General features: G+C 53.0%; 1 protein-coding gene across 1 annotated transcript in view; it reads right to left on the bottom strand.

The window, feature by feature from the left end:
- Positions 1-25,753, bottom strand: part of IGSF3 (immunoglobulin superfamily member 3) — an 86,760-nt gene that overhangs the window by 13,226 nt on the left and 47,781 nt on the right. The window contains exons 3-6 of the mRNA XM_083806057.1: positions 18,941-19,351; positions 17,475-17,864; positions 15,372-15,773; positions 10,372-10,776 (exon numbers count right to left, since the gene is read on the bottom strand). Coding sequence (XP_083662183.1) covers positions 10,372-10,776; positions 15,372-15,773; positions 17,475-17,864; positions 18,941-19,351 — 1,608 coding nt within the window. The remainder of the gene's footprint in view (positions 1-10,371; positions 10,777-15,371; positions 15,774-17,474; positions 17,865-18,940; positions 19,352-25,753) is intronic.

Raw genomic sequence — 25,753 nt, forward strand, 5'->3', positions numbered from 1 at the left:
GACATAAAAGCTCTCCTGCACCAGTGCAGGCGTCCCACTGTGCCTGCTGGAGGAGCAATGGGAGGCTAAACGGGCGATGCCTCATGCTGGAGCTGGGCCAGGAGGCAGGGACGTTACTTCCCTGCTTGGGTGGAGAGGCTGGCGAAGGTGCGAGGTGTCCACAGCACGTCTGTACGCTCAGCAGACATCTCGCTTCATGCGGCATCCTCCAGCATCACAGTCTCCCCTGCATTAACTCCCCGGCTGAGAAACACGTCCCTGTTAATTTGCAGGGACAGACATCGCCTCGGGATGCCTGGTCCTGAAAGCTCACACCTGTGGGCTGGGGGGCCAGATCTGGCCCACCTGAGAACCACAGCAGGCCACGACATGGCCAGGTACTCCGCAGGCCGGTAGGTATGGAAGGGGATTTCTACACACGACGAAGCAGGCAGGCAGTCTCCTCAAGCCAGGTATTTGATAAGCACGGTTACACAAATATTAGGGGGGGGAGGGACACGAGTCAGCAGCGAAGGAGCGCAGAAGCAGCGGCACGATTCGCAGCTCTTCTGCTGACTCCCTGCAGCGGTAAAGCCGCTTGGCTCCCTCGTCTCTGTTCCCTAATCATCAGGCTGGGGTTACAACACTCACCTTTATTAAAGCACTTCGCAATCTATGGCTTAAGATGCTCTGATAAAAAGGTGCTCTCAGACTTTTTACATCATCTTCCCTTGTAGGCGTCAAGAAAATGTAAGAGCAGCCCTCCGATAAGGGTTCACTTTCCACATGGGAAGCACAGTTACCAAGTTATGGGAACGGCTCTACTCAGTTGTAGCTAAAGATAGCTTCATCAGTAAAAAACCCATACGAAATCCAATGTGCCCCCCTGCTGTGTAGGAGGAGGGGGCTGCCAGCCAGAGGACGACCGAGCTCTGTACACCCCTGGGAAGCTGCCATGGGGCAGAAGGGGTGGGCACAAAGACAGCCAGAAGCAGACCACAGAGCCCCCAGGGAGCCCCATCACGAGTACAGGGAGGCGGCGAGGGCTGCCGCCGTGTCCCACTTTGGAGACCGACACCCCCTGGGGAGCACTCCTCCAGAAGACGTGCTCTCCTGGAGAGACCTGGTGAAGTATTACACAGCTTTCCCAGGGACTGCCCTACTTGTAAAAGCCTCCGCTGGGATCTTGCTGTCTTGAGGTGAGGGAGGTGGGGACAGGAGAAACGGGGACACCGCAGTGCGAGCCCACGCACGGTTTGACACCAGGGATGGTGCCTAACAGGTCCATCAGGAGAGACCCATTTCCACGACCCGAGACGATGCTTACGCACAGGACCTGCATCTCTGCCCGGCACCCTCGGCTTCAGACACCCCTCGCCTCTGAGGGCACCGGCCAGGCTTTTGGCACAGCCTCAGCTGACGCCCCAACCCTGCAGTCACAACGGCCGCGCACCCTCAGGTGCCTCGTCATTTCCCCGAAAGCACCCAGTGACCTAATTCCTGTTTGCCTCGGCTTCAGGAGACCTGTATGCAGGTCACTGCTCTGCCGCAGGCTGAGACATGTGTGAACGCTCGGCACCTCTGCTACCTGCTCCATAAAACACGGATCAAGAGCCTCCTCCGCCTCCGCAAGTGTTGCAAGGACACGCGCGCTAATGACGGTTGGGAACTGCGGCGATGGGAGCGGAGCAAGCACAAGCCGGCCTCCTGACTCAGCGCGATGAGGGACGGGTGCCTTGAGTTTCCTTGGAAAAGGAGCACACAAAAGGGAGAGACGTGGGAACTGGAAGGGGTGGCCCATTCCTCTGGTCCCTCTCTGCTCCGCAAGGCGTTCACAGGAGGGAGGAAGATGAGAGGCTCCGAGGAGGAGCTTGCTCAGCAGGCTTAAGCGTTGTGCAGAAATCACCGCAAAGCAAAGACAAAAGACTTGGAGCGCCAGCACGGCCTCCCCAGGGAGGCCAGGAACATGGCAGCACAGCTCCCGACTCCTGTTATTCTCTTTTAATAGAACACAATCCCTACTGAAACTGGATTAGCGAGGTTGCAAATTGCATTAGCCAACATGGGCCGCTGCTGGTGCAACAGGAGCAGGAGAATGGGAAATAGCATTAGACTTTGCCTGCCATTATTACTGCCATTATTAACTTGTCACTTTACTGTAGTGTTCCTATAACAATGAATTATTGCCTGCAAACAGGCTGACATGATCGAATTACTGGGAGAGCAGCTCTATGGAAAGGAGAGACAATGTTAACCCTTTCTGGAGGAACATTTGGGTGCTGCCCCCTCCCAGGCAGGCAGATAAAAAAGCCAAGGCTTGGACTTTGAACACCACACTGCCATTTTCCTCCTGCGCTCCGCTAGTTTCATAGCAATGCCAGAAGTTTCTGCAGCTCCCGGGTGGCCCAGGTTCTCATTTCAGGTGGGCTGCACATACAAATCGAAGGAGCTTTGTGTGTGTCTGCAACAGAGAGGGAGAACCACAGCTGGAGCTCACCTACCTTCGCATCTGGAGGTGGCTGTGCTGGCCCGGAGCAGCTAGCAAACTACCAGGTAACAAAGCGGTCGGTGCCTTGATGCAGCATGCACGTGTGACCTAGAAAGTCTTTTAAAACCCAAGAGCTGTACACCTGCAAGCATAAATGGAGCAGGCCATGCAGGGACGGAGGAGGCTGGGAAGCCAGCAGCTCCGAGGTGCGGCCATGGCTAACCCAGGGACCAGGGGCTGGGACACGGCCACTGGTCTGCCAGAGCCTGGGGCAAGACCCCGCCGCAACAGCTTCGCTGAGATACCAAGGCTCCCTGAAGGACAGCAAGGGCTCAGGGACAACTTACCTTGAAGAAATAGAAACAAACACAAAGACACCCCAAACGAAAATGCCCCGCAACCCTAGAATCAGAAACCTTCCTGTCAAACCCTGAAATAATTGTAAAAGTTCTGCAGGAGACGCAGGGGGAGGGAGTAAAAGACTCCCAGCATGAGTTGTGCCTGCTGTCAGAGAACAATATACGGCTCACTGATCACTTGTAAATTAAAATATGGAGATAGGATCTCTGGAAGATAAATTCAGTACCAAGCTACAGCCGCCGAGGATAAGGAAAGAAGAAAATAACACATGGAGATATTTAATCAATCCTTCATCAGAAAGATTTCAAACAAAAGAGTGCTACGTCAATTAGGAAAAAAAGTAATTAAATGTACCCAAAGAGCAAGTTACAACACATATGGCAGCACCACACACAAATTCCCCCTGTCATTCTGGAGTCTGGCTATTAAAGACCTAACTTCCTTACAGAGTGTCAGAAAGATACTTGAAAAGTTTGCAGAGGTGCATGCTAGTGTAGAGCTGTTCCCTTTAACTGTGACTATACTTTGTCTTTTTGGTGCTCACTATATTTACCTGTGTAGTTTCAGAGGCCACTGCTGAAAAGCTGGCTGCTATGCACTGTGAGATGAGGTGCTGAGGGTGGTATGAAATGCTGTTTTCTTGCTACCCAGACAGCAAGCCCCCCAGGCAGACCTCCTGTAGGATTTGTGAGGTCTTTTGGATGCTGTCTGCGCCAGCGCTGCTAGTCCCAAGCTGTCAGTGCTGCCCTCTGTGCAAAAATACAGTCCCCTGGGGAGGGCCCAACTTAATCCATCCACGAGCTCACTCACCTTTAACTGTTTCTTTTCACTGTGTTCATTCTCTGCGGGGGGATCACAGCAGGGCTGACGCTGGCACAAGGAATGGGACAGGACCGTGCAGCCAGCAGTAACAGCCGGGGCTGAGGATCACCTCTGTCTGTACAATAAGTGCTAGATCAGCTCCACCTGCCTTGTGAGACCCAAACTCGTGATTCATGGGTTCATGATGCTGCTGCCTCCATGAGCTAACTGGAGAACCCATCTTCCCATCAGGGGAAGTTCAGGAAAAACACTCGTATAGAAATTGCCCTTAAATGTTCTGCTGACATTAGCTTCACGAGGTAAAATTGCCACTAGAAAAAATGGATAGCATTATTTTACTGAAGTTGCTTCCTTTACACAGGGATTGCTGCACCACTTGGCTACGCAGGTGGCTGCCACGTCAAAGAGAAAAGCTGCTGGGAAGCCTCCGGCTGTGTACCACCAGCAGAAGACACCCCCAGTCCATCGGTTGAACCAACACTCAGGAAGGCTAAAGGCAGGGGATTTGTAGTGATTGGGGCTGGGCCATCTCTGGCTGCTCAGCAGTGTCCTCTCAGCTTTAGAGGCAGGCAATGTCCATGTACTGCTTACTGAAGACTATTTTAGTCCAAGGAGAGCAAAGAGGGAATCAAGGAGAAGCTAAAGAGTGTGGGGAGAAGACATTCAAAACAACATCGAAGAAGCTGTGTGCGCAGACTGCGAACAGGCTGACATTCTGCTTCTGTATATGCATCCTGCAAGTGGGAGCAGAAGACCACTCACAAGGTATCAAAGAGAGAAACAGAGACTGCGTATTCTGCATACAGCCTGGGTCTCCTGACATTGTGTGGGGGATGAGAAGCAAAAATCCCAGCAGTAAGATCAACAGGCGCACACACAGCAGGCTGAGCAGGGTTAGGGTCAGAGGTGGAGGAAGCAAACCCACGCGTGCCAACCAGGGAAGAAAAAGGGGACCAGACGGGTCGCTAATGCAGGTCTGTGCAAAGGCACAGCGCCGGGTCACGCACCACTGGAAGCCGACAGGGAAGAGCAGCAGTTCTGCGGCAGGACAGCAGGTCTCACCCGCGGGTGATGGAGGGGAAGGAGCGAGTCTCTGAGCACCCAGGGGAGAGGAGACTGCTCCGCGCAGCAGTGGCGGCTGCTGATGAGCAGCCTCCTGTCCCTGCTGAGCGCTTCTTGAACTCCTTCATCACTCAAGCAAGAGCACAGCTATATGCCAGATGGAGCAGAAGGCTTTAAAGCAGGGAAGCAGCGCTATTCTACAGAGCAAAGCCACCCTGAGATCACGCAAGCAGCAAACTTGAGATAAGTTTCCAGACTTCACTTGTGTAAGGAAGTTTCCAGCTCATTACCTTCCCTTGTTTAACTATATTGTTAGTTGCTCCCAGCAGCTAAAAGCATCGGGTTTTAAAGTACGCACCTCGCAGCCCTTGCAAAGGCGCATTTGAGCCCCCCACTGAAGAGTCTGGGAGAGGTCAGGACATCACTGACCATCCGTGGTAGGAGGGGTATCTTCCACACCCGACCAGAAGAGGATTCCTCATACACAGACATCATTAAGAACTGAGAAGGGAGAAAGGCACTAACAGCAATATCTGATTTTCATTTGTTAGGGAAAGCTCCACAAGCGTCTTGGCAACTGTTTGAAAATCCGTCCTCTCCTAGCATTAAGCATGCCATAAGGCAGCCTGTTTTTCCAATTCTCCCCTGCCTCTTCCTCTCCTCGTCCTCCCAGCGTTCCCAGTATCCACAGTCACAACCATCACTTGCCTGGCTGCTCACCACGTCTTCGGAGGGAAGGAGGAGCAGGACACCGAGCAGTCTCTTTACAACTGCCAGGGACAGCTCAGACCACGAGGTAAGGGTCCTCCTCTTCTCTCACCTCCTTAGCTTTTCCAGCCTTCACCACCCAAGCACAGCCAGGCTGCTATCAGTGGCCAGGGCGATTTCTTGAGGAGACCAGGAGAGAGATAGCTCTGCACCCACCCAAGCACAGGACTTCTGGGGCAGCAAAGTTCTGGCTCACCCCACTCTCAAAGTTCAGGCACAAGCATCCCCCTTCTTCGAGGCCAGCTGAGGAGCTTGCACCCTCCCCCTCCATGACAGTTTCAACTTGACAGCTCCTAATAAACCAAACTTTACAGAGCAGCCCCTGGAGAGCCCCTGGAAGCTAATTAATGCTCTAATGAAGAGCCTGACGGTCTTGTTTGCTTGACGGTTCCCAGGTCAATCAATCTGCTGTAGCCTGGCTTGTGAAAAAGCAGCGAGGAGCCCAGCACCCCTGGCGTCTGCTTGGTTATCATCCCCCTCCACCCCTCCCCGTCCCTCCTCCCACGTTCATTACTGTCAGAAACCCAGGAGCAAGAGGGCAGATTTATGGAGGTGATTGCAGCCTCTCCCCGTGTGCCCGCTGCAGGATTAGTCACGACAGGACCGGCAGAGGGATGACGCCAGGAGGGAGGGAGGGAAAGGGCGGGAGAAGATGGGAAGAAGACATCAACTTGCGGGCACAGGGGTGGCCGCGCATTTATCAGAGGCTGATGGTCTGTGGGCAGCTTGCAGTTTGGGCACTGAAAGGGCCGTACTAGGCCCTCTAATGAGGAAGGGGGACGTGAGTGATCCCAAATGTGATGCCAACCCGGAGCCAACTCCCTGCGAAGGTGCAGCGCTCCGACCCCTCGAAGCTCTGCCGAAATCGCCCCACAGGGGAGAGACGAGTGCAGGAATGCGCGCGAGGACAATGTCTATTTGATACAGCAGCACAAATCTTCTCGAGCCTTCTTGCCAAGAGAGACATATTCCGATGTCCTAGCCTGCCCAGACCGCAGCACAGCCCCCCCGCCACGTACTGTGCCGCCAGAGACTGTCTGCTGCCCTTGTCTGGGTCCCGCAGACCGCGGGGACGCAAGCTGCTCGCAAACAGCCCGCCCCGTCTCAGCCGCTCCGTCCCTGGAAACTTGGCAGGGAGAACCGAGACCCACGGAGCAGCCACGAACAAAGCCAGCCTGCCAGCCCTCGGGTCCCCCTTGTCCCCTGCACACCTACTGCCTGCCTCTCCTGGGCTCCACAGGGCACAAATCCAAACACTTTCAGGCTTACCGGGGTTCAAAAGGAACAGCCTGCACTTCATCCTCCTCTAACACCAGAGGGGTGGCAGAGTGCCAGGTAGGCACCGTGCCTGTCCCCTCCAAGGGGAAAGGGGTGGTGAACCCTCAGGGGAAGCCCCGGCTTTGGGGGCTGAAGGATGCAGGCGGGATGCAGGCTTCACCCCGCACTTGGGGCTCGCTCCAAGCTCGGCCCGTGCTCCTATGCGTGGTCTCCTGCCAGCTTTGGCTTCAGGGAAGCAGCTGGCATGAACTCAGCCTACTTTTATTGTTCCTCCCCTCTGCTGCAACATGAGCTCACCGAGAAAGGAACAACAGGCATCTCGAGAGCTGGAAGGAGAGCACTGCCTTGGAAGGACACGAAACAGCCACAGGCAATCTAGCCAGTCGCCAGCCCGGTCCCTAATCCTGCCCGACAGATCCCCAGAGCTGGCTGCCTACTCCAGCGTGAAGAAGTTCCAGCCCAGCACTCACCCTCGAGCAGTGCAGGTCTCTGCCCCTCCAAAGCACACAGGAGCTGCCTGGGGCATCGTGCCTGTGCACAGCTCTCCCTCTGCTCTGCAACCCAGCGTGCGCCAGGCTGCGTGACACCCAGGAGCAGGCTGCGGAAGGGAGAAATACCGGAGTGCCAGGTACTGCTGCTGCTGCTGGTGGGTTTTCATGCACCACCAAGGGATGAACCCCATGTCCTCCCGATGCCTCATTTCTCTGCAAGCTCTCGCATGTACAGACCGCATCCTTTATAGGGCTTTTCCTCATGCTGCCGGTCTGTGTAATGGCTTCATGCCCAAGGGACTAGGAACATCACATTCAAAGGTCAAATCTAGCTCCAGATGTCATGCAGGACACTCCTGCCATTCCACCTACACACCTTCAGTTCCGAGCTGGGTTCGTGCTGCAATTACCTGCCCCATTCACTTCCTCCTTCTGAGATATGTTTCCCAAATCCTGCTAGTTTCTTCCTGGGAATAAGAAAGGACTGACGTGTTTTAAGCTGCTGGCATTTCCTCAGCATTACCTGTTGGCCAACTGAAAAGCAGCAAGTGAAATTATGTCGCAGCCATGTTAACACACGCAATTCAGAACTAACGCTGCCACTTCTGCAGCTACCACTCAGCATGCATGACAACTGCAAACCCTTCCCACCACAAGAGTGCCAAGAAGAGACAGTCGAAGTGTTGAAACAGCAAACTGACACACCAAGGGAAGCTCTGGCACCTAGTCCCTCGAGGATGCGGGATTTCACAAAGCGAAGAGATTAATGAAGCAATCAGGCAGCCACTATTTTACCTTTCTCACCTTAACACACTTTAAAGGCTGACATACATCGATTGCCACTTCTGCACCTGGAATCTGTCAAACAGAAAGGTCACTCTGACAAATAGGGAGCAGGGGTCTTAAGGGAAAACTAGAATCCCAACATTAACTTACAATCTGGAAACACGTGCTAGCTCGATTTGCCAAAAGACTTCCAGACTTGCCTTCTTCATTGCATATCCCTTAGTGGATCTGTAGGGGAGACAGCTCACCCCAAACCCACTGGTGTAAGGGGCAAGGCAGGGACCTGGGGTGAGTGACAAAGAAAAACAGACCCTAGGACTAAGGCATCCAGTATCAGCCTCAGGTTATGTCAGGTTAAGGTGACTTACGGAGCCACAGACTTGGACTGTTTTGTGCTTGTTGAGCACTCTCAGGTGCTCAATTACTCAGAGGTCCCAAATGACCCCTTTTGAAGAAGCCCTGGGTAGTAATCTGAAAACCAGCATCTACTTCATCAGCACGGGTCTGACCGTGGGGACATCAGGACATCCATTTGGAGGTGACCAAGGAAGGTGTTTCCCACATCATCCTGGACCCCGTTTGGAGATGATCCAGCCAAGGACCCGGTGATGACACAACCCTCTGCAGCTTGCAAAACCAGCGAGAACTGCAGCAGACGCTGGCACGACTGCCAGCACCACATTCATGGAGAACTTAAACAACCGGCTCTTAGAGGCTGCCTGGGGCATGGAAACAAAACACAAAGTGCAACAGCAGTGCTGGGGACGCTCTGAGGAGGAGGGTCAGGAAGGAGCCCCCCTCTTCTCTTCCATCCCCTTGTGGGCCATAAAACCACAAACATTACGCAAGGCTCATTGGACTGACAGCTAAGATTTGTGTAGCAAGTAGCTTGCTGAGCAGCAGGGAGACAGGGAGAGGTAGAAACCATGAAGACCTAGATCACTTGTTCTGTTAAGGCATCCCTTGATGGTCACTGCTCCCGTAAAGAAGAACCGGCTGCCAGAACATGGCTTAAATGTCCTCCTGGCCACCCTGAACTGTGGCACAGAGGCTCTCTTCTGGAAGATATTACCAAGGATTTCTCTTTCTCTCTGTGTCACACACAAATGCATGCACAGAAATATGCCATGAAGAAGCATATTACTCCAGGGACCATCTCCAGTCACTGCTGTTTCCTAGGGAAATAAGCTAAAATGATGAACATCACCAGCGTGACCTTGCAAGCAGTAAAACATGTATTACAAGGCAGGGTAATCAAGACAAATGGAGAAGATTAACCTGGAGATGATGGCAAGGAAGGAGGAAGGGAGGGAAGAAAGAGGGCAGAAAGCTCATGAGGGAGCTAACAGCATCCCCTGACTTTCCCAGAGGGTTGGGGAAGGTGGAGGAGAGTATGGAAATGGCCACTGAGGGGAAAAATACAATCCCTAAGCAAGAAGGCAGACCCTAGGGAGGCATCCCTCTGCACAGGAACACGAGGGCAGGACTGACAATGCTGCAAGGAGCTGAGCCAAGAGCCCTGAAGGTGCTAAAAGCCCCACTTCAAACACGAACTCTAGCCCTAAGGCTGAGATAGCAATAAACCATTCAGCTCAGTGGTGGCCAACAGCTGTCCTGACCACACATCTTAGCAGCCTTCATGAGGAATAGGAGGCACCAGCAAAAAGTCATCATCAACAAAACCTACAGAAGTTGCCCAACTCTCTCCACTGGCTGTTACAGGGAACATAAGCACTTTGTAGGCTTTCTGACTCTCCCTGCCAAACCAGGTCTCTGTTGCCTAGATGTTGCATGCTGTGAATGGGCACCCACGGACCTGGGGACTTCCAGCTGGAAAGGGCTCAGTTTCTAGTGGGGATGAAAGTCAGGCTCTTTAATCACTAGCTGCTTTTGAAGATGTCTCCAACCGAGCAAGAGGTGCAGCCAGTCACTCGGTAAGAGCTGTAGCACAACACCTGTGGTGGGTGTGCACGTAGAGGCTTTGGTGGGAGTGCCACTCTTCTCTTTGATCCTGCCCCTCTCCTCTCTTAGAGCAGACTCTCAGAGACTCTCAGAGACTCTCAGAGAGAGTCTGCTCTGATGAATGGAGGCAGCATCCTGAAAGCCATTTCCATTTCACAGGAACAGCCCAGAAACCGGACCAAGCCTCAGTCACCTCACCTCCCAGAAGAAAACCCTGTGAACAGTTTCAAGTCCCACCCAAGACTTTCACAACTGTGAGATGTCAGTTGCAGCCACAAGAGCAGTCCTTCCTCTGGAGAGACCACTGCAACACTGACATGCAGCCCATCCCCACGACACACCTCCCAGACCCTCTTGCCTGCTCTCCACACTCACCCGGCCGCAGGACCCTGATCTCCAGCAGGTTGGATGTCCTGTCTGCCAGCCGCGTCCAGCTGCTGTTGTAGTTCTTCCTCCAGAGCTCGGCCACGCACTGGTACTTGCCGGCCTCCGTGTCACTCGCCCGGCTGATGCTCAGGCGCACGTTGTTGCTGGACTCGGCCTTCTCAATGGCAGTGCGGGTCCGGAAGCCCATATACCTGTCACCCCACTGGACCCCGCCGTCACGCGTGAAGGTGACCAGGTCGTGAAACTCAGTGCTGCCCGCCGGCTGGAAACGCCACGTCACTGACACTGGGACCCAGGATGGGTAGTGTGGCTTGATGATGCACTGGAGGTCGAAGGACTCATTGTAGGTCACCCCAGGGGTGCGGGAAATAGCTGTGACAGCAAAACCAGCCTCTGCAAAAAAGAGAGAGAAGGGCTTTAAAGAGCATGGCTTGATTCTGCATGAACAAGCACGACCACTTGTAGACGCCATGATTCACAACCACCTCCTGGCCAAGGGATCCTCCCTCCCTGTTTCCCTGTCCAGGTCTGTAGCTGGTCACTGCAGGTGAGGGAACGATGAGGAAAATGAGAAGAAAAAGTTTTCTTCCGTGCTTTGGAGAGTTGGCAGAGGTTACGTAATCCAAGAGTGGAGGCAATTTATAACAGAGAGAAGGTGGTTGCTTCTATTCTTCACACAGCATCTCTTTTGTCTCTTACAGATCCTAGCTATATACAATTACCCTCACATCTGCACAACTCCACAAGCTAGTCAACACATCTTTACTTGTCTAACCCCAAGACTTTGTAGATTTAGGGGATTTTAAAAACAGCAAACTATTAACAAGTTAAAAATAACAAATAACATATTCCTAGTTGACTGGTTTACATTTTGGGTCAAGGAATTTCCATTGCTCGTTTACTCTGAGCTAGAGAGAAAATATTTTTTTACTGTTATGATTACTTCAGTGAAGCCTGTAGATATAGCAGGGACCTTGTTTTCCACCACCACCATCTCCAAGAAGCGTTTACTTTCTGGAGGTCTCTGCTGGGCGTCCAGGTGGGCTTGGTGCTCTCTTCCCTCACACTGCTGTGCTGATGACCCAGGCATTCAACAAAGCTTTTGCTGGGGCCCCATGGGTGGAGACCCCACCAGAAACAGGAATGTCTTCTGGATCAGCATGGAGCTTCAGCCTGCCACAGGCTTGAAATTACAGCTTGGGGGATGAGCTGAGAGCTCACTGCAACCCACAGAGCTGCTGCCGTGGGCCAGACCAGCCACAATGTGGACATCACCATATCTGTACACCTCCAGTAAGTGCCTCCGCAGCCCCAGTCATTCAGGGCATCGCTCATGGATGAGTAATTACTGAGAAAGGAGGTCAATCTTTGGGATTAAAGCCCCATGCAACATGTTTAGTGATTACGCCAGAGAGGAGACAGAGGCTGAGAAGGCAGAAACTGCCACATCTCATCCCCATGTAAGCCATTACCTTCAGATGCGGCAGCAGCTCTGGCCTTAGAAAGCCACCTTAATTTTACCAAGATCAGCTGACTCTGTACAGTTTAATCTCCAGTTGGGCTAGGCAAGGAAACTTAATGACGTTCTCTCCTCTTGACTGCCATGTAAAAACCAAATCTGTTTCTCAAGTCCTCAGCAAACATGCTCATGACATTAAGGTTAACATACAAAATCCCCTCTTCTTAGAATCACTGAATATCCCGAGTTAGAAGGGAGCCACAAGGATTACTGAGTCCAACTCCTGGCTCCACACAGAACCACCCCAAAAATCAAACCCTGTGCCTGAGAGCACTGTCCAAACCCTTCTTGAACTCCAGCAGGCTCGGTGCTGTGACCAGTTCCCTGGGGAGCCTGTCCCAGTGCCCGACCACCCTCTGGGTGCAGAACCTTTCCCTAACACCCAGCCTGACCCTCCCCTGTCCCAGCTCCATGCCGTTCCCTCGGGTCCTGTCGCTGTCCCCAGAGAGCAGAGCTCAGCGCCTGCCCCTCCGCTCCCCTTGTGAGGGAGCTGCAGGCCGCCATGAGGCCTCCCCTCAGCCTGCTCTGCTCTGGGCTGAACAAACCAAGGGACCTCAGCTGCTCCTCATACATCCTCCGCTCCAGACCCTTCACCATCTTTGTAGCCCTCCTTTGGACACTCATCTAATAGTTTTATGTCCTTATTTCATTGTGGCACCAAAAACTGCATGCTGCCCTCAAGGTGAGGCCACACCAGCACAGAGCAGAGCAGGACAATCCCTCCCCTCGACCAGCTAGCAATGTCGTGCCTGATGTATCACAGGGTATGGTTTACCCTCCTGGCTGCCAGGGCACACTGCTGACTCCTATTCAACTTGCAGTCAACAAGAATGACCAGATCCCTTTCCACAGGGCTGCTCTCCAGCCTCTCATCCCCCTGTCTGTATGTATATTCAGGGTTGCCCCTACCCAGGTGCAGGATCTGGCACATGCTCTTGTTAAACTTCATGCACTTGGTGGTTGCCCAGCCCTCTAATTTGTCAAGATCTCTCTGCAAGGCCTCTCTACCCTCAAGGGAGTCAGCAGCTTCTCCCAGTTTAGCATTGTCCACAAACTTAGTACACCTTCAAGTCCTACATCCAAGTCATTTATGAAAACATTGAAGAGAACTGGCCCTCAAATGGAGCTCTGGGGAATCCCACTAGTGACTGGCCGCCAGCCTGATGTAACCCCATTTACTATAAACCTTTGAGTCCAACCCATCAGCCAATTGTTCACCCATCACATCATGTATTTGTCTAGCTGTATGCTGGATATTTTGTCCAGAAGGATACTGTGAGAAACAGCGATCAAAGATTTGCTGAATTCCAAAAAGATTACATCAGCTGGCTTCCCTCAGTCAGCTAGGTGGGTAACCTTGTCATAAAAGGAAATTAAGTTCATTAAACATGACTTTCCTTTAATGAACCCAAGCTGGCTGTGACCAATGACTGCATTGTCTTTCAGGTGTTTTTCAGTAATTCCCAGAATAATCTTCTCTATAATTTTACCAGGGAATTCATACAAAAGGAGAGCATCCACACATGTAAGCAGGCACATTTTGTGCAAGACCTCCCCGTAACAATATAGGAGAACCCCCTCACCCAGCCTGCCCTCCTCTACCCACAGATTTCAGAGTGCCTGCCCCTTCCCTCCCATCTGCCAGGGACTAAAATCCCTGCTGGGCACTTGAGATCCTCAGAAGTTCAGGGACATCTGGTCTCATCTGACAGCACATCTCTCTTCTGGCTGTTGCTTCACAACCACAGTGGCGATAGATTTATGGGTTTGAACATTATCTGTGCTGGTTCAGCTAAAGAGTTTTTTACCCTGGCAGACTGGCAAACGATTAGACCTTAACTTGAAATGTGAGTGTCACTAAATTTACTGCATTTTTTTACTAGCACTTTCTGTAGCAATAAACCTCTCTTGCTCTTTCTTAGCACCTTCCATTCTAGTTTCTCAAGACACTTCAAAAGCATTAATCTGAACAAAAAATATCAGATTCAGCAGCAAGAAAACAATATTTGATATTTTCATCACTAAATGTTACTGAGCTACTACAGGTTTGTTAGTTATAGAAAGAGGACTTTGTTACTTCTTAGGACTTGACAGAATGTAACAGTCAAATTTCCCTGGGACAAGGGAAAGAGGTGGAGGGACAACTACCTTCAAATCCCATCTTCTGGAACTGCTGATCAATTTTCTGTATCTTAAATTTTAGCAAGAGTAAACGTGATGCATTTTAAAATCTCATCACTTCATCTACCACTGTACTCCCTGTTCCATCCCAACACACCTCCACAAGTTGCAAAGTAAAGAGAATGGCCAACACATGGACTTACAAGGGGCCAAATGCCACTGACCTCAAGACAAAGACGCTGTTGAAACCAGCTGAGAATCTGCCTTGAGTTCTTTACAAACTAACGTCCCTACCTGCTTTTGAAACCTATAGAGCAATGGTTTCTAGCTCTAGACAGAACAGCCTCTGAAAGAAGGTCAAAAGTGAAGGGGAGGAAAGGAAAAAAAAAAGCAAGATTTTAATCAGAATATGACTTTAAAGTCTGGTCTCTCACACATCTCGCCAAATCTTAAGATTAATACTGTGGAGAATCGAAAAAAAAAATCTATCTTGACTTTTGAATAGCACGCACTAATTGTTTATAGCTCTAGCATTCTGCAAATCAGGGACCTTGTAGGAATATTCATCAGTTCTTCGGTCTCCTGCAGAGAACTTTGGGAACCTGTCCAGGGCTTAATATATAACAAGGCCTGAGCGAGACCCAAGTAATTCACAATCTATGCAAAATCTCTAATGCCCTACCTGCCCTCTCCTAAATTGATGTCACTTTGCTGTATTTGAACCAGAGGAGCTATTTGGCAGAGCAGAGTACCAGTCGCAACAATCACGGCCTCTAGTTTGGCTCAGTCCCGGGTCAGCTGCTCAGGGCCTCTTGGCAGAGGCAGTGAGGACCGGTCCTGATCCACAGCTCCTGAGGACTTCTGATGCTGTTGGAGATGCTCGTGATTTCTGGTGGCCGGGCCAATAGATGCCCTGTGTTTCGCTCTCCCAGTCTGGTGAGCTGAGACGAGGCTTGCCCAGAGCATGCAAGGAGGCTTTGACGCCCGCTGGTCATTGATGGAGCACCACCAAGTCACTTCCCACAGCCCAGCTCCAGGGCTGTTGGGATGTGGTGCCCCCTTTCAGTGGGCATCATGATGCTGGCAGTCTCTCTCCTTGGCTCCCATCAGCCATCCCCTGCTTTGCTCCTGCCACAGCCACCCCTCAGATTTTGCCCTCAAATGCAACTGGGCACGCAGACGTTTTGCACCAACCTTTGCAGGAGCTGCAGGAGGGCTGCTGGTGCCTCCATTTCACTGGCAAGCACAGAGTGCTGAGAGCAGCCCCAGGTATTTGCAGGTGACCTCCTGGATTGAGCCAGGCTCGTGGGGCGCATGGCCCCACAGCCCCCACACCTTGAGTACTCACCCAGAGGAGTGATGGACACTGGGGTACCAGCGTGCCGCTCCCCAACCATCTGCCACTCCCCATCCAGTGTCCGCGTCCACTCGGCCACCCGGCACTCGTAGTGGCCCTCGTCCGCCCTGATGCTGTTGAAGATCTCCAGGGTGAAGGAGCCGGGCCGGACCTGCTCCATCTGGATGCCCCCGTAGCTGCTGCGCTCGGTGTACGACGGGCCGGGCTGCAGGGTGCCGTCCCGATCCAGACGCACGATTTCACTGCGCCGGTTCTGCTTGTCCACCAGCTGCCAGGCGACAGAGAGGCGGCTTTGGGGCCCCACGCCTGAGCGCACGTTGCAGCCAAAGCGCAGGCTCTCCCCCTCCAAGACACTGCTGGCGTTGTTGATAATCTCCAAGGAGATGCTGGTCTCTAAGGAGAGAAACGCACACACACAGGGGAGATGATACACACTGGGCACTTCTCAGTCTGCAGGGACGCTGCTGGCCAGAGCGGTGTTTTACCAGGTGCAGGAAACTGCCCACGCATTTGGGTCCAGGCACGTCTTAAGTTCATGCGTGACCACATCCAAAAACAGTCTGTGGGCAGCGAGCTGCTCCTGGTGCCTTGCACACTCAAAGCAGGTGTCGGCCAAAGCTGGGAAAAATCTCTGCCTAGGGCTCAGGAGGCACTGCCGTGTCTTCAGTTCGCAGGTCCAGGCTGGGGTCTCAGCAAAGCTTGAGGGAATTTGTGTTGCTACAACATGCACCACATGCAACCGGCTCTGCCAAAAAAAAAAAGCTTCCAGCTCCCTGGGCTTTTCAATTCGTGTCAATCTGATTACCATCTTGCCACGTCCATTTCTGCAACACCTTTTGGGAGAAGCTTTCGCAAACTCCCATCGCTCTCAACACTAGAGGTAGCTATCAATGTTTGGCAACATCAAAAAAAAAAAAGTTATCCTGAGCTTCCCAGAGACGTTAGGCTTTACGGCTCATTTTTCAGAGATACTGAGTGCTGGTTACTCCTGCTGTCTTCCGTTGGAGTTATGGACACTTAGCACCCTTGAAAAATCACATTTGTTCCTAGAGTTGGTGATTTACGAAATCTCAGGAATGAAATCTGCCTGAAAGGTGGCTTTGCCTAGAAGTACTGCATTTTAGACAATAGTCCAGCGCAAGATTTCTAATTTTTAACGCCAAACAAATGAGACCAAATATTGGTAAGAGAGAAAAGAATTAGAATTTCTTTTGGAGAAATGAGGAGGAAAAAAAAGCTTGAGGAAAGGGCTGCATTTCCCTACAAGCCTAAGACACAGGAGACAGACGCTGCACAAAATCCTGTCAGCTTCCCATCTGCTTGGTCAAACCCTGCAGCTAGGGTAACCTGGGCAACACTTGCCTGGTTCGCCATGCTGCGGCTACCTGAGTTCGAGAGAGCAAAACAAAGGAGGAATGAGTCAGTTGACCCTCTTCTCTCACCCTGCCTTTCACGTATTTATCACATTTGCCTGATAAACACAAAAGGCACTCAGGCGAGCCTCTGGCAGGGTTGTTTTCACCAGGGTTGGCAGACACACAGTGACCACAACAGGGCTCCATGCTGAAGAGAGAACTAGGGCTTGAGGAGCAGGTGAACCTTATTTTTTCCCAGTGCAGGGTGCAACCCCAGTGTCTTTCACGACAGCTGAACAACAGCCAGAGCCTGCAGGAACCCAGCAGCTCTTAGGATAAAGCAGGGACAATCCAGTCTCCCCGTTACGCCTGCTGTATACTTCAGGGCGCCCAGCTTCGTGCAGAGGGTAGAGGTGCGAGGAGCAAGCCAGAGGCTGTCACACACACCTTCACCTCAAGACCACAACTGCCAGGTTGGAGTGATCACCAAGGTGGGGACACGTTTCCCCACTCACGAACCTGAGCAGCACAATCCCCCTTGCTCTACTGTTCCCCTTCCCCTCCAAAAAGACTTGCCAGTTGGGATTTCAAGCCTCCACAGCACACAAACTCTTATCCTCCCCATTCCCCTTCCGAAGTCTGATTTGGGCTGGACACACCACAGCCTCACCAGCTAGCTGCCCAGCAGAGCAAGGCCCTTGGCAGCATCCCGGGATGGAGCAGGCAGGTCTCTACTTACTGAGCGGCAGGACGGTGATGGGGATGTTCTTGGGCCGCTTGCTCTCCTTGTCGATGAAGTCCCCCGTCACAGTCTTCTCCCGCTCGGTCACCCGGCAGTTGTACTTGCCACTGTCCTCGAGGCGGAGGCGGTAGATCTTCAGCACAAAAACGTTGTCGCTTTCTTTGGCTACCTTGAGCTGGCCCAGGGCCTCGCGCTGGGCAAACTCGTTGTTGAGCACCGGCACGGCGTTGGGCCCCAGGCTGGCGATGAGGGAGCTGTTGAAGGCCCAGGAGATGGAGAAGTAGCGGTCAGGGACATTCTGTGCCTCCAGGATGCACCGAAACTCCACTGGCTCGCCCACGATGTACGTCCGCTTCTCCGTCTCCAGCCGGACACTGAACTCCTTATCTGGGGAGAAACAGACCAGCTCATGTCAGCGTGGCAAAGCCCACCTGGAGAGCAGCACACCTCACGCGAGGTGGCTGCAACCTGCCAGACTGCATGGTCATCACCCCTTGGACACATGCACCTCCAAGGTGGAGGGGTGAGCGGCTTGCTTTGTCTGTAAGAAGCAAAAGCTGCAAGGCCTCCCCAGCCAAATCACCTTTTCCCCAGCCTTTCCACCCGGGAGCAGCTCTGCTGTGACACTGGGATCCAGCGGCACCACGGGATGTGAGCTGGAGCCCAGTCCTACTCATCCCAGATTGCTGGGACTGAAAGGCAGGGCTTTTAGGGATATCTGAGAGGACAAAAGAGCTCATCTGGGTTTTTAGATCCTTAGCAGGAACCTGTGCTGCTGGCTGTGAGAAGGATTTTGACTTGCAAATGGGCCTCAGGCAATACAGAAGTGTTTGCTCAAAGTTTTAGTTTAAATTTCTGATGTGTCACTCTTATCTCCTCACTTCCCCAAATTCTCATTGCCTGTGCTAGCACCAGCCGTGTAAGCTGTATGTATGCCTTAGCTCCCGTTTCAGCCCAGACCGCTGGCTATGTCAGACAGCAGGGGCTGCCACCAAGCCCTCTTGCTGTGGTGTGGTAGAAGATACCACCGGTCCAGGTCTCAGCAGTGCCAAGAGAAGAGGACCTAGCCTGGCCCCACTTGGGTAACCTGCAGTGAGAGACCTCCGCAACCCTCCCAGGAACAGCTGCTTTCCATGGGTTCACCCCAAGAGGCAACTGGGCTTATCTGAGGAGACCACAAACCCCACTGCGGAGTCAAGAGAGAACCACAGTGTGAAACAGTCAAGTCCCAGACCAGGCACGGCTTTGCAGGCCTTGCTCCAGCATTAGGTGTGATCAGACCTAGGGGAGCTCTGCAGCTGGCCTTGCAGACTCATTTGTTTAGATGGTAAAAAGCTGTGGTGTGCATTGCTCCCTGCTTGGGTCAGCACCGGAGTCACCTAACAACGCACAGCCCTGTTTTCCACCTCCTCTGCTTCTTCCCACCACCCGGACAAGCAAGGAAAGAGAGAGAAGACACTGACCGGTGGCTTGCACGTTGACGATGGTGCCCTGAGAACGCTTGCGGGTCATGGCGTACCACGACTTGTCCGGGTCCTGGATCCACTCAGCCGCCTCGCAGTAGAACTCGCCTTGATCTGACGGGTGGAGGTTGTAGATGGTGAGCTTCGAGGTGGTCTCGCCCACCTTGTCCAAGCGGACGTCCCCCGTGGCCTGCCGCTGGGCGTAGGAGCCCCCGGCCCGCAGGACGAAATCGCGGCTGAGGGAGATGACCTCCACGGGCGCCTCGCCGCCTCGCTGCCGGTACCAGGCGATGGAGACGTGGCTGTGCTGGGCCGTGCTCTTGGACACCTCGCACTTCAGCTCCAGGGAGTCGCGCTCCACCTTGTGCAGCGTCTGCGGGACCGCGGTCACTCGCAGCGAGTCGGGGATCACTGCAGCGGAGGGGGACGGAGAAGCACAGCGTTAGGGTTAGGAACGCCGAGATGCTGACCCAGGAGAGGGGCCACAGCCTGGATACGTTAAAGGAGAGCTAGGGGAGAGGTCTCTTTTTACAGTTGTAATTAATCATGAGGATTAGCAAAGGCCTGCCAGCTCATAACTAGCCCCAAATAAAAAGACAATCATCCCCAAATACCTGCAGTCCATGAGTGACAGCAGAAAAGACCACACAGCTGGATTTACAGCGAACAGCCACTAAAATTAGGATGAAAAAAACCCTGCAGCACCACAGATTTGCTTAATTTTAGCGAGTATCTCAATTGTAGCAGGAGGTCCCGCTACTAGAAGGCAGGCTTTCTTAAAAAGAGCTATTTATAAATTTTGCTGTCTCAAGAAACATCATATGGAGAGGATACGGCAAGCCTCCTTTCCAAGTCTGCAGACAAGGCAGCGCCAGTGAACCTGTTAATGCCCACGGTTTCACCATGCACCAGCGGAATATAATTAACACATCTCAGCTCAGTTTCATTGACAACACTGGAGGATCTGACAAAATTGGTTACGTTGCCAAAAGCTGCATCTGTTTCATTCAGGCACTGCTACAGAAAGCAATCAGTTGCCCTGAGGACAACCGCTGGCATTATTTATGGCAGGAAATTCAAAGCAGGAGAGAGAGAAGAAGAAAGCCACAGGATGGAGTAAATGAAAGGGAATTTTTTCTCGTCCAGCTCAGCCCAGAGCATTTGCTTTGACCAAGCATGCTCTAACCAGGGAATTTACTGTCCCAGCAGGGAAAATACCTGGTAAGACTCATTTACGGCCATTGCCCTCATCCCCGCAGCCATGTCTCCTCCTGCCTCCCATCCCCTCATCCTCCTCACCCAGGCTCCCCACTCCCTGCCCGCGGGCAGCAATAGCCTCTGGCCACGCCATCCCGTGCCAGCCAGGAGCTGCCTCGCTTCTCCTCTCCCCTCTTCCCTCCGACTCCAAGCAAAGCAGTGATCGCAGCCGGCAGCTGAACTCCCCAGCTCACCACGCCTGCACGAGGAGATTTAAATTTCTCATTTCAAACCTTTCCAAATGATTTCCAGAGCGGTGCAGCTCCCTTCTCTTTGCCCTCCAGTCATGGGCTCTCGTAACTTTATTTTTACATCGGGTAGGTAAATTAAACCCGATCACCATCTTGCTGGAGTTACTTTCCCACTGAGCTGCTTCAAAGGCAGAGCTGCCTGCTACACACACCAGCCTCCCTTCGCCGGTACGCGGGGTGAAGGCAGCACTCTGGGAAGAAAGCCTGCCCATCCTCCTTCCCGCAGCCAGTCTGAGAGCCCTGCAAGGCACGGAGCCGCCCGCTCCCTGGGACGACAAGAGGAAGCCTGTCCCAGCACGGGCCCCGTGCACAGCCCGCGGCAGCGGCTGCCCGGGAAAGCAAAGCACGGCTCCCACGGTGGGACGGGAAGAGTGTAGGGCCACGGCCGTGTCTCGCTTGCCACCCCATTCCCCGAGCTGCTTACAGGCTGACACAGGCACCGTTTCGCCAACTGGACTTCGTATTTCCAGGTCATAACCTGGAGGGAGGGTTAGCATCTTCCACACCACAGCTATTGCAAAACGCATTCCTGGAGAAAAATCCGGAGGCGGTGGCGTGCTGAAGGCTGTAATTTGACTATGATAATGCCCAACACACTGTGTTGCACTCCTTGTGCTCTTTTGGTTGAAAAAAATCCAACCATATCCTCCCCGTTAGATGAATCAGTATGGCCTTTGGGGTTCACACAGCCTTGAGACTGTAATCTTGAACCAGCCTGGCGTGGGGATGCTCTCGGCAGGCTGCCTTCACAGCCAGGAGGACCCGCTCCCACCCTTGCCCTCTCTGTCTTGCCCAGCTCCTGCTCCCTTCTCCCCTCTATCCAGCATGCCACCCAGGAGCCTGTATCATGCTTCCCCCCAACCCCAGCCTGGCCTCCCCCTTGCTCCCAGCTGGCAGGTCGACGGAGAGAGAAAGGCAGCATTTCCTACTAGCCTCTGAGCCGCCAGCTGCTGCAGGAGGGGTGCTCGCAGCCCCCAAGCTTTAAGAGCTTCTGAAATATTAAACGTCAATATTGCCACTAGAGGGTGTCAGGGGCCCAGCCAGGGACAGTCCAAGTGTCCTGCTGCCACGAGGAGGAGGAGGAGGAAGGAAGGAGCAGGAGGTCCTCCCCTCTCCCCTAGTGCATGCAGCTCCAGCCAAACCCACCTCGGATACAGACACCTCAGTAACGTGCAAGCGAGGAGCACCCGGTGAGCTACACAGAAGTATTTACAGATTGGGAACTAAGGTGTTAACTTTAGGATAAGGAACCGGCTTACGTTCACCTGGAGCAGGGACTGGAGATCCCTGGCCTGGACTGGGTACGCAGCTCAAGCTCTCCAACATGCTTTCCTCCAAGCCCCCAGGACCAGCCCCATTTCCACATGAACTCTACCTCACATGGACATAGACGACCCAGGTGTCCCCTTTCCCTAGGCTGGCTCTGGTTTGTTCTTAGGTATCCAAAACGCCAATCACCCCCGAGGAGTAGGACTGCAAAGCCGTTACATGCTGGACACAAATCAGAAAGCTACCAACGTTTTGTGTACTCCCAGGCGAGGCAGCAAACCTGCCTGGGATACCATTTCCTTGTTAGGTGATGCACGAGGAGCAACAGGCTGGGAGCCAGAGCCCCGAGCTGGTAAAAATCACCACCGCAGTAGCCTTACCCTGCAGGCTCTTCTGGAGAAAAACAACTTACATAGGGTAGTCAGCACAGCTATGCACAGGGCCATCTCGAGGGCCAAGCAAAAACCCGCCAGCCTTTTCTTCCCTTGGGTTTCATTATTGCTTTTACCCTCCAATACGCTTTAGAGGCACTGCGTGGTGCTACCTTGTGTCCCCAACTGCCCACTTCCTACCGTCTGGATAGAGCTACGCTTGCCAAGTGTCAAGTGTGAACTATTTAGGAAGAACAAATACATGCACTCCCTACTCCTAGGGAGCTGCTTTTGGCTGAGAAATACTGCTCTGGATTTTAAAAAGAATTAGTGCAAGAGTTATGTTTCCATCTGCCCCATGACATCTTGCTGCCCCGCAGGGATCCCAGCTCAGTGCCACCAACCTCCTTCCCCGATGCCTCTGGTTGTGCTTGCAAGACAGAAGCAAGCTGCTCAAGATGAAGCACGGTGCCAACGCCACCACTTTGGAGGAAAGCACTGGCGGGCACCAAACGACAACACTAACAGGAATGTGAGCAGTGCTTTGTGATCAGCCCCGCATCAGGCACGATGCTGCTGCTGCCAACAGCGTAAGGAAGGATGGGGGTCCACCACCGGAGCTGCCCCGAGGCAAGAGGAGCAGCTGGAAGGGACCTGCCCTCGCCCAGCTGCAGCCCCCATCCTCACCCCTCCGCCGTGCTGCTGCTGCTTTCTATTCCTTATGGGATCCAAATACGTGTGCATACATGCGGCAGGAGGTGGTGATAAGGCTGAAAAGATACCTAGATGAGCAGCGGAATCCTCTCCAGCCCTCATTCCTGGCAATTAGCTGCACATGCCGATCCCTACCTGCTGCAGCACTCCGGGCACCTCCCACCTGAAATGCCTTCAGCACGAAGGAAAACACATGCTGGGCTATGCTGCAAAAGCAACAAAGACCCCCAAACGTCACTTCCACAACGGGATAAAACCGAGCACATCATGCCGCTGATAATGTCCCCGACTTGCCTTAGTTTTAAATCCCGAAGAGAAACGGGCAGGGGCCTGGGGTGTACCTCAACTCCTGCATCACGCCGGAGAGAGGCGTGGGGACAAGGCAATGCCCCACGATTTGGAGAACAGAGCTCCTACAACAGCCAACCCAAAAGGTCAGCAGAGAGAAAGCAACAAGACTTCCCAGTAACTGCTCCAGATCCTGCAGCCCAGGGAGGGAAATGCTCTCCAAACTTCCCCTCTTCCTCACCGACCTGCACGTAACGACGGGTTTCTGGTACCACAGGGAAAACGCTAACAAGTGTTAAAAATCTGGTTGGGTAGGGGATTACTTTCCTTCGGTAAAGCCCAACCTGCACTGTCTTGTCTGAGACACAGGGATTGTCAAAAACGGCTTTAAAGGAAAGGCAGCTGAGAAGTACTGACGTTTTAACCATTTTTAAAAAGAAGTCATACGCTTCTCTAAATTTGTCAGTGAATTCACTTCAGTCTCCCGACTGGGTGAACAAAGCTTGAGCTGTGGCCCAAAGAAAAGCAACCGGAACACATTTTTAACCCCAGCGTAAACATTTAAGCCTTGTTTCAAACGCGAAGTCGAACTCTGAAGTCACTTCTGGTTGCTTCACAATCGAGAAATCCATGGCGAAGCGCTGCCCCACTTGCAGTTACACCACCACGGCACTCTGCGGGGCAACAAAGCCAAGCAGCACATCCTCGGCCTGCAGGCGGGCAGCTCTTTAAGAGGGCAGCCTGTTCCCGACCCAGCTGCTGCCAGCAGGCAGCGAGGGAACTGAAGAGTTAAGTAAGATGGCATGGCAGTTGTTTCACAGCAGCAGCAATAAATCCTCAGATTACAATAGTAGCCTTGTTTGTACGTTAATGACTGGCTGGAGTGATTACACCGACAGAAATGCATCTCTCAAAGCAACTGGACGAGTTCAGACAGCCAGTGGGAAAGGGCAGAGAAAAAAACAAAAGAAACAACAAGAAGTAGAAGAAAGGGGGAGAGAGAATCAGATAGAGGATGTGTAAACTCCAAGTTAGGTCAGCTTCCCATCTCAGGGCCTGAACTTCTCCTTTGTTGCCGCTGGGCCCGTTAGTCACACCCGCCCTGCCCCACGCACCCGTCCACGCTACCCGTCACTCGCCCTCCTCCTGTGCCGCGGGAGCAGGACCCTGTTGCACAACCTGGTCCTGCTCTAGGACGTGTCTCCGTGCCCGAGCCACCCCATCCGCACGCCCCACGTGCCACGCAGCCCCTCTGCTCCTGCCGAAGCTGAGGTGGGGCGCAGGGGAGGCTCCTGCCAGCGAGCTGCTTCGCCTCTCTACACCCACCCAGTCCCGCAGCACCCTGAGGAGCAGCTGGTTATTAGGACAGCTAATTTAAGTGGAGAAGTTCAAGTGGCCTCATTAAAAGGAAAAAAAAATATCACAAAATACACACAACCAAAGATCCCAAGAGCTGGGCATGTTGAGGGGTACAGAGAGCACAAGGCCTGCCTTCACCTCCCAGCCACAGCAGTGTTGGGAAACCTCTAATCCCTCACATATGCACACTTATTTTATTAAAACTTTTTTGCAATCTTGCTTCGTGGCTTTGCCTGTGCCCCCTGTCCCCCTGCGAGACCCAGCCCTGCAGGCAGCGGGGTGACAGCCGGCAGAGGCAGTTAGCTCCGGCAGTGAGTCAAGGTGAATCAGCTCCCAAATCCCTCTCTCTCCACCTGCCTCCCTCTTTTAGAAACTCACCTTTTTGAGGGTTTAGCACTCCCTCTGATCCCAAGCCCGAGAGCCACCGGTTAGCTCCCGCAGCTTAATGCAAGCCTAAGCCACCACAAATACGAGGGCAGAGCACATCATCACGTACCTCTTTCACCCAGGGTTAAGCTGATGTGTTTTACTTAACAACACTTGAGAGCTAAGAGCAGGGACGTGGGAATTTTCTGTGGCTCAGCTGGCACAGGGTAACCTGCTAAGCCCCAGCCTCCCCGACCCACAGAACAGACGGGGAGAACAAAAAATACCCAGCACGCATGGAGCCGAAGAGCTGACGCAGCCTGGGCTCCTCTGAAGCTGTGTAGGCAATGCTGTCTTAATGTTTTACACCTCAGAAGCCGCAGGTAAGAAATGATAGAAGTGGAAAGCTTAGAAAATCCTCTTTTCAGCAATTTTTTTAAAAGCCTTATTTTGTTCAGCCCAGCGTACTCGGGGCAGGCGGGCAGGCAATACAAACAGCTGCGCAGGGAGGGAGCCGTGCGGTATCATTTCAAAACAATCACAGCACATCTCAGGCCATATTCCCCGGGGGCTGTAATCACGTTTGCGGTGTTTCAGGCAGGTGGGCCGTCCCTCCCCACAATCAATTTTCGAGGAGGATTCTCCTCTCTCTCTCCCCCAGCTGCGCGTGTAAGAGAAGGAGCAGCACTGGAGATAAGAGCGCGGAGCTGCTTGCAGAGATTAGTGTCTGCCTTTCAGGAGCCCGGCAGAGATCACACAGAAGGTCAAGGGGAGCTTGTTAAGAGCTGCGGTTCCTTCATTTAGGCAATCACAAAGGGTCTGAGTCCTACCAGGTTCCTTTCTCCCACCTGCCTCCTGGGACCCAGCCCGTCCCACGTGCTGCAAAGCACGGGATCAGAGTTTCTCATGCCCCTCTGGCCAGCCGCTCTCTGAGGTCG

This window comes from Anser anser, assembly GCF_964211835.1.
Source record: "Anser anser genome assembly, chromosome: 1".
In the NCBI taxonomy this organism is placed as follows: domain Eukaryota; kingdom Metazoa; phylum Chordata; class Aves; order Anseriformes; family Anatidae; genus Anser; species Anser anser.